This window comes from Impatiens glandulifera, chromosome 8 (genome assembly GCF_907164915.1).
Source record: "Impatiens glandulifera chromosome 8, dImpGla2.1, whole genome shotgun sequence".
NCBI classification, from domain to species: Eukaryota; Viridiplantae; Streptophyta; class Magnoliopsida; order Ericales; family Balsaminaceae; genus Impatiens; species Impatiens glandulifera.
The window spans coordinates 37,925,476-37,935,004 of NC_061869.1; the positions used below are offsets into that span (position 1 = coordinate 37,925,476).

Consider the following 9,529-nt stretch of genomic DNA (forward strand, 5'->3'; position numbering starts at 1 on the left):
TGTTAGTGGCATAGCTAGTGTTCATAATGACGCAAAAACACAACTTGAGGCTTTTCAAAATCAAAAACAAAGTGTTTCACAACTGTTACAAGCATATGGGCAATTTTGAAAACATGGTATTAGTTGTTAGTTTGATCAAGACGATAAAAATTAAGTCACAAGAATTTAGAGAAGAAGGATGAGAAAAAAATATTTGGATGTCGTTAACACATTTTTATAGCAATCATATGATCCAAGTACCTAATATGGAAGAAAATATAAAAATTCGTGGTTGTAGCAGGCGTAATGGACAAATGATTACTAATTTTCATCACTATCATGTTAGAATTTTTTATGAGGTATATTCTACATATTTTTATTAAATTTTAGTGTTTCTTTACGATATTATTTTCTAATAGAATTTCTTACTTACTTTATTATTATTATTATTATCATTATTATTATTATTATTATTATTATTATTATAGGTTCTTGATATAATGATTCAAGAAATGAATAATCGTTTTTCAAAATTAAATATGGATGTGCTTACTTGTATTGCTTGTTTAGATCCAAAAGACTTTTTTTTCTTAATTTGATATTAGTTACTCCACCTTGTTGACTTTATTCGGAAGATTTCTTATCAATTAACCGTATAATGCTTGAGAAAGAGCTTGAGACTTACATTTACGAAATGAATTTTCAATGATTAGAGATTTGAGAAGTCTTACTAGAAAGATGGTTAAAACTGGGAAGAATGCAGTTTTTTTTATTAGTGTATCATTTGATTGAGTTGACATTAGTTTTATAGTTAAGACTACTTTTGTTGAAATGGTCTTTTCTGCAATGAAATTTATCAAGATTGATTTACGTAATAGGATGGGGATGAATGGATGAATGACGAGAAGGAGATCTTTGCTACAATTGAAAATGAACAAAGTTTACAACATTTTCAGCAAATGAACACTCGTATGACACAATTGTCTCATCTTGTTTGTATGTCCCCGACTTAGTACGACTTAGTACTGATGATAGTAGTTTAAGTAAGAAAATAATTATTCTATTGGTATACCTAATTTTATATTTTTGTTATCGTTATTTCTTGTATATAATTAATATATATATATATATAATTCAATCAATCACAATTCCAATTTTAGCCATGTTCAATCACAACTCTCAATTATCCTCAAAGAGAATGAGGGCTTTATAATGTAATAGTCTACCTTAGTTACATGTTCTTTTAGCATAAGGGCTATATAAATCAGAGACAATCCTCTAATCTAGATGAATTTTTAATAACTTTTTATTGTTTACTAATTGGAAGATCAACAGTAAGATGAACCCAAAGGCTTTGTGACACACCATGTAGACTTCTATTCCAAACTAACATTTATCAGGTTTAAAATAACTTATTTTTCTTTCTTTTTAAATTAACATAATGTATTGATTAAACTAAATCATTCTTATTTATTTTTATATTTTAATTTTTTATTTATTAATATTATGATTTAAAAATACCTTCTAAATTTAATTATATATATATACATTTAAATTATTATTTTTATATAATATAGTAAATGTTATCATCATTTAATCATTTTCATAAACAATTCCTCAATACATATTAATTTAATTATCTACATATATATAATGATGCTTAATTTTTAAAGTGTTCAAATTGTTAGGTCGAGAGCTGTGGTTAATTTGGATATTTATGTGAGAGTAATTGAATATTTGGGTTGGATTGTGGGTTGACCCGCCCATAAACTTAAAACGGTTAAAAATAAATTTAAAAATGTTATTTGTAGGTTTTGAACTTGCAACCTAACCAAACAAGTACAACCATTTAACCAACCAGACTAACAACACTTTATATTTAAGATTCAACACCAAATTTGATGAACGCGAGACATTTTAAAAATAAAAATTCAAATTTTTAACTAACTAATCTATATATATATATATAATTATGCTTAATTTTTAAAGTGTCCGGATTGCGGGGTCGAGAGCTGTGGTTAATTTGGATATTTATGTGAGAGTAATTGGATACTTGGGTCGGATTGTGGGTTGACCCGCCCATAAACTTAAAACGGTTAAAAATAAATTTAAAAATGTTATTTGTAAGTTTTGAATCTTAAATAAGAAGTGTTATTAGTCTAGTTGGTTAAAGGGTTGTACTTGTTTTGAATCTTATTTAAGATTCAACACCAAATTTGATGAACGCGAGATATTTTAACAATAAAAGTTCAAATTTTTAACTAACTAATTTATATATATATAATGATGCTTAATTTTTAAAGTGTCTGGATTGTCGGGTCGAGAGTTGTGGTTAATTTGGATATTTATGTGAGAGTAATTGGATACTTGGGTTGGATTGTGGGTTGACCCGCCCATAAACTTAAAACGGTTAAAAATAAATTTAAAAATGTTATTTGTAGGTTTCAAACTTGCAACCTAACAAAACAAGTACAACCCTTTAATCAACTAAACTAACAACACTTTTTATTTAAGATTCAACACCAAATTTGATGAACGCGAGACATTTTAATAATAAAAGTTTAAAATTTTAACTAACTAATCTATATATATAATGATGCTTAATTTTTAAAGTGTCTGGATTGTCGGGTCGAGAGTTGTGGTTAATTTGAATATTTTTGTGAAAATAAATGGATACATGGTCGGATTGTGTGTTGACCCGCCCATAAACTTAAAACAGTTAAAAATAAATTTAAAAAAGTTATCTATATATATATATAATGACGCTTAATTTTTAAAGTGTTCGGATTGACGGGTCGAGAGCTGTGGTTAATTTAGATATATTTATGTGAGAGTAATTGGATACTTGGGTTGGATTGTGGGTTGACCCGCCCATAAACTTAAAACGGTTAAAAATAAATTTAAAAATATTATTTGTAAGTTTCAAACTTGCAACCTAACAAAACAAGTACAACCTTTTAATCAACTAGACTAACAACACATTTTATTTAAGATACAACACTAAATTTGATTAACGCGAGACATTTTAAAAATAAAAGTTCAAATTTTTAACTAACTAATCTATATAATGATGCTTAATTTTTAAAGTGTCCGGATTTCCGGGTCGAGAGCTGTGGTTAATTTGTATATTTATTTGAGAGTAATTGGATACTTGGGTCAGATTGTGGGTTGACCCGCCCATAAACTTAAAACGGTTAAAAATAAATTTAAAAATTTTATTTGTAGGTTTCGAACTTACAAACTAACAAAACAAATACAACCCTTTAACCAACTAGACTAACAACACTTCTTATTTAAGATTCAACATCAAATTTGATGAACGCGAGACATTTTAATGATAAAAGTTCAAATTTTTAACTAACTTATCTATATATATATAATGATGCTTAATTTTTAAAGTGTTCGGATTGCCGGGTCGAGAGCTGTGGTTAATTTGGATATTTATGTGAGAGTAATTGGATATTTGGGTTGGATTGTGGGTTGACCCGCCCATAAACTTAAAACGGTTAAAAATAAATTTAAAAATGTTATTTGTGGTTTCGAACTTGCAACCTAACAAAACAAGTACAACCCTTTAATCAACTAGACTAACAACCCTTCTTTTTTAAAATTCAACACCAAATTTGATGAACGCGAGACATTTTAATATTAAAAGATTAAATTTTTAACTAACTAATCTATATATATATATATATATATATATATAAGGATGCTTAATTTTTAAAGTGTCCGGATTGGCGGGTTGGGAGTTGTGGTTAATTTGGATATTTATGTGAGAGTAAATGGATAATTGGGTCGGATTGTGGGTTGACCCGCCCATAAACTTTAAACGGTTAAAAATAAATTTAAAAATGGTATTTGTAGGTTTCGAACTTGCAACCTAACAAAACAAGTACAAGTTTTAACCAAATGTGATTGTGGAGGGATAGTAGACCGGTATCATTTGAAAGTGGTTAAATAAATATGAATCATATATTTAATTGACCAAAGCGTTAGGTCACAATGCTAATTATTAAAAAATATGAATCAAATATTTGATTAACAAAGTGAAAATGTAAAGTCACGAAATTATAGATTAATTCGGAAAAATATGTGATGAAACATGTGAGAAAATAAATTGTTTTATCGAAGTGAATAAAATGTGGAATGAGAGCGTTATATTTTTTATTTTAATAATTTTAAACATTGAATAAATATTATTATAATTTTTTTTATTTATTTTATTTTTATTATTATCCGTGTGTATCGTACGAAAATTTTCCTAGTTTTAATAATCAATATACGATTAAGTTATAATTAATATATTATAATCATGTTATTTTAAAATTTAAGAATATCTTGGTTGGCTAACATTTAATATGAATTTTTCTGTTACATCTAAAGTTAACTTTTGCATCTTGACCACATTTATTTTCTTTCTTCTTTAAATTATAAGCACCATAATTAAAATAATAAAAATTTATAAAATAATCTAGAATAGTAAAAATAATTAAATATATAAATATTATATAAAATTATAATATAAATATAAAAGATATTCAATAATAAATATAATATTAATAAAAAAGTTAAAATGTAAAAAAGAAAATAAATTAGTGTAACTGATTATTTATATTTTATATATTTGAAAAAAAATGAACAAAAATAAATTAATTTAAAAGTTTAAAACAAAGTCAATTTGGAATAAGAGTGGACAAGTCTACAAGGCTATGAGACTTTTGCTAACAACTAAGAACAAGAATGTGGAGAGCCTTTCATGATTTTAATAAAAATAAAAATTTAAATTATATAAAAACACAACTAAATAGTATATTAATTTCTGTCCAACAAAAGAAAAATGCCTAAAAAAAGTCTTTAATAGAATGTATTTGTTTCGGTCATAGCAGTGAGAAACAATTGTCTCAAGATTGAAACAATGGAAACACAATAGATCATAGAGTACACAAATATTATCCTGCTAAGAACTAGAAGCAGAAAAAATGCAATTGCACAAATATCAATTAGTCTGCTTTCCAGATTTTGTGACATTTGAATTGCACTTTTTCACCTTTCTTTAAGTTCTTGTTCAAATTGGTGAAGTTTCTCGCGAAGAGGCTGCAGGAAAAGCTTCAGATCATGACTGATTTTGACCTTTTCTTGATGAATAAGATCTTTCTCCTCGCTCAATCTCGTCTCAATCTGCAGATGTCCAAACAAAAATCATAATGGAGATTAGCTTTGAGCTTGTGTATTTTCTCTTCTCTGTTGTTAATACTTGAAACTATCTTTACAACAAATGGACCTGAATTCTTTAGTGAGAAAATGGTTAAACAAGACCTATCTATTGAATAACTGGTTGAAACAAATAAACATTAGATACTTCATTTGTTCAGAAATGACATTTTCTCTGCTAGATCTGCATCCCGATTCATAAACATAAGTGTTCATAAAAATGCTCATGGGTCATAAACTGTGGGCAGATCTGAAATTATTTAGGACAATTTTTTTGAGGTATTAGAAATAGTTTCATTTAATACTGTCAATTCATAACTACTAAATACTAATTATAAGAGTTCTCAACAATTTATAAACTCTCTGCATAGTGGTTGCAATCCTACCCTTACCATTTATTTACTAGTTCTAATCATAACCCTAATATTCACGTCGTAACAAAATAGTTCTCACTTTATTCACTTGAGGTAATAAATATTAATTATGAGAGTTCTCAACTAATATAAACTTGCTCTACATAATAGTTGCAATCCTACCTTTACCATTTATTTACTGTTCTAATTTTAACCCCAGTATTCACGTCATAACACAATTATTCATTTGAGGTATATCATTTTACAATTATTGTGTTTAACCAAAATCCAACTTTGAAGTATTTTATTGCATTTTATGGTAAGTTGTGAATATTGTGGGTTCTGTTGTTTTTAAGTAAAAGGTTGGTTAAACCCAAAATCAATCACTCAACGTTTTGTGATACATAACCATTTAAGGAAGAGAGGAGAGAAGATAAGAAACTTTTAGAATATACGAGAACACCATTTCACCCTTAGGTTGGTAGACATTAATATTAACATAGAATCATCATGGTCTGGTTTGATATCAATTTAGTCTCTACATAGATCAATAGAATTTCTAAGATCAGTAGCATTGATCACACTTGAGATTTGTCCAATCAACGATATCCAACATTTCATTTCCCATTTAGTTCAGGTTAAGATTAATGGAGCCCAACCCATCAGAGTAACTTAAGTGGCAAGGGGTGTCATGACTGTGGGGTCATGTGCTAGTCACACCCGAGTTACAAGAAAAAAACAACCCAAAATAGAAGAGATATATGGATTAGGTCATACCCAAAGCATATCCCCAATCCTAAATAACATTTGAATCACATAAAAGTATAGGAGTAGAAAATAAAAATACCTGTAAGTCGTCGAGCTCACCAACTGAGAACTCTGGAACATCAATATATCCTTTCACACTCTTTTTCTCTTCCTTGATAAGCCATTCCCCTGATGTTTGCAATAGAATTATCATACACTTCACATATAATAAAATAATAATAGGTATTGAACTGGCAAGATATCAATCAGCTTAATTACCTTTGATTCTTAATGACAATTCATAAGTGTAACCAGCGCGTTTCTTGTTCCGCACAGTAACCACAAATGCCTGTGCAAAAACCATGTTGGGTTTTCAAATCTTCATATATATATAAAGACAAAGCAGCAAGCCTAGAAAGATGGTGAAAATGAATTTACATCTCCAGAGCATTTGGTTATTTCTTCTATTTCAGCTTTCCCATCAGAGAATTCCAAGGACCCTATAGAGCTTAACAACTCCTGAAATAAGAAAATAATTAATATGAGAAAATGTTTTTATTCCAAATTAGGTGTGATCTCAACACCAACCAACCCCCACTTTTATACTGTAATAGTAAATAAGCACATTTGCCTCGTGAGTCAAAAGATGCTTCCTCTATAGTTATCAATAGCGTATAGCGCTAAATAGCGTCAAAGCTGCTCATGGCTATAGCATAAAGCAAATAGCGTAGCGAGGGCTATTTGAAAATAAAGCGTAAAAAACATGTAAATATCAAAAATAAAAAGCATCACAAAAATAAAAGTTCAAAACATAAAAACCATCAATTCTTAAACTAGAAAAAGTTTAAAACATAATCTAAAATTCATTGTCAGCATTTTCTTCATCAAGATCGAGATCATCTTCTTTATTTGAAATTGCATAATGCTCGGCATCATTCTCTTATTTACTTTTTTCATCGAAATCAAATTCATCTAAAAGATCAAATGTGTTAGATGTTCCTATTGGTCTTTTCCCCCTTAACTTAGATGTGATTGCCTTCGAGCTTCTTAAAGGTGTAGATGAAAAGAAAAGAAGAGAATGAAGGATAAAAAAAGGCTAGAGAAAAAAAGAGAAGGATAGGAAAAGGCTAGAGAAAAGTAATAAAAGAAGAAATGTAGAATTAAGATTAGAGGAAAGAATTGGAAAAGACTAAGATAAAAAAGTAATAAGAGAATAAAAGAAGAATGCAAAGAAGAGGAAGAGTGAAAAAAAAATTGAAATTTAAATAAATGAGAAAATTACGAGGGAAAGAAAAGTCAAATGATTAATATTAATTTTTTATTATTTATTTAAAAGCGTGAGGGGCAATAGTTTTTGGTGCTATATGAGCTATAGAGACAAAAACGAGGCTATTTGAAAGTACGTAGCCTCTAGCCCTTATAGCTCTATAAGTGGGCGCTACGCTATTCACTATAGCCACGGACGCTTTTGACAACTATGGCTTTCTCAACTTCTTGTTTTGCTTCCTAACTTTTCAACATTACTCAATTTACTTCAAGTCATCATTTTTGGTTAACTCCATTTAATGTCTTGATATGGAACTTTTAAAGAAAAGTAAAAAACACATTTTAATTAAGAATTGAGACTAAAGAAAGGTAAGAATTGTTTAATAACTTGACGAGTTAACCAAATAACTGACAATAACTTGACGAGTTAACCAAATAAATGACGGTAAGGAGAGTAATTTGAACCATTTTAAAAGTAAACTAACAAAATGCACTTCTATCCCTACAAATATTAAGATAAATTGACAGTTTCTAGTTAGACTCATCCACGTATTGTATCCAAAGGGCTTACAATTAAGGGTGAGGAGATGGATTAATTTAAGTCATTTCGCTCAACTCAGTTACTCAATCCAATCCATAGTTAGTAAGGCTTGATTTAAAAATCAATCTGGTTAAATCCAGTCCATAGTTTTTAACCAATATTTTTAGCTTATCATGCAGTGTGTGATATGATTTAACATTGCCTTCTGCAGAGAAACTATGAGTTGAATGTGTGCAGTCCATAGTTTTTTATTTTGATTTAAATCAAACCCGTTTTAAAACTATGGATTGGATTGGGTTAATCTAAGAATTCATGAAAGACTATTTCATGAGTATAAAAGTGCGAACCTTAATCCTGTCACTTGCCCATTTGTTAAGATTCTTCTCCTCCCATGTTCCTGCCTGAGAAGAAACAACAAGGGTAAAAATCAATTACACATATTAAGAAATGTACAAACTTTATAAATGAAATTAGAACCCATGAGATTGATGTCTTGAAATGTGCTATCTTTCTCTTGAATTGGTGTTTTTTTTCCTTCAACTCTTCTCCTTTCTTTCTCTTGAATTGGTGTTTGTAAATCACTTTAGCAACATATCAATAAACTAATGAGATCTATTAGATTATACTGCAATGAGGTTGATGCATCTATTTTCTATGGTGAGCGGTTATGAAATCAAAGACTCGGTTATAGTTAAGTTTACAATGATAATAGGTCTATCAATAAACTAAGACTTACCCTGTTCCAAACGGAACCCAGATGGGTAGGAGGCTGAGAGTTGTTGGATACATCCTCAGGTGTAAGTTTCTTAGGAACTGGAAGTGGCGCTGCGTCTTCTTTCGATTCCCTGACCCAATATCTATATGACGCCGGTGCGGCGGCGGCGGCAGCGGCGGCAGCAGCCTCATTCTCCGACACCGTATTGACTTCCATTTCTCCTATTCTTAACCGTTTTTATTCTAACCCTGTAATCTGATGAGTAGGTATCGGAAGAAGAAGAAGAAATTGATCTTTTTGGCTCCTTTGAAGATTTCACTTTATTGAAGAATGTCTCGAATTGGTTGCAAATCTTGCAGAGAGGGATCTGGAGAGTATCGCGAAGGTTCCAACAGGGTGTGGATTTGACCCGAGAGAGAAAAAAAGGCGAAAATGGATTAATAGGGCATCCAAAATCAGACAGATTTATTTGCTGTTCAGAAATTGGTGGGCCTGTCAGAAGCAACTGGTATCTCAATCCAGGTCTCTTTTCAAAAACAAAATTAAATGACCATTAATAAGTTTTTTTATGTTTTTCTAAATTGCTGTTAGTGAGGATCCATTCAGTGTGAAATTCTATTTGGTTTTGTATTAATATTAAAAAAAACTAACATGGATTGCACTGGTAAGGATATAAAAAAAATATTATTTATATATAATGTGTTTAGTTTTCTTTTG

General features: G+C 29.5%; 1 protein-coding gene across 1 annotated transcript; it reads right to left on the reverse strand.

The window, feature by feature from the left end:
- Positions 1-4,768: 4,768 nt before the first annotated feature.
- LOC124911530 lies at positions 4,769-9,231 on the reverse strand. The gene is made up of 6 exons (XM_047452028.1): positions 8,834-9,231; positions 8,445-8,498; positions 6,729-6,809; positions 6,570-6,639; positions 6,391-6,479; positions 4,769-5,157 (listed from the first exon to the last, which is right to left on the reverse strand). The coding sequence occupies exons 1-6, from the start codon at positions 9,026-9,028 to the stop codon at positions 5,023-5,025; spliced, it is 624 nt and encodes a 207-aa protein (XP_047307984.1). The 5' UTR covers positions 9,029-9,231; the 3' UTR covers positions 4,769-5,022.
- Between the last annotated feature and the right edge of the window lie 298 nt (positions 9,232-9,529).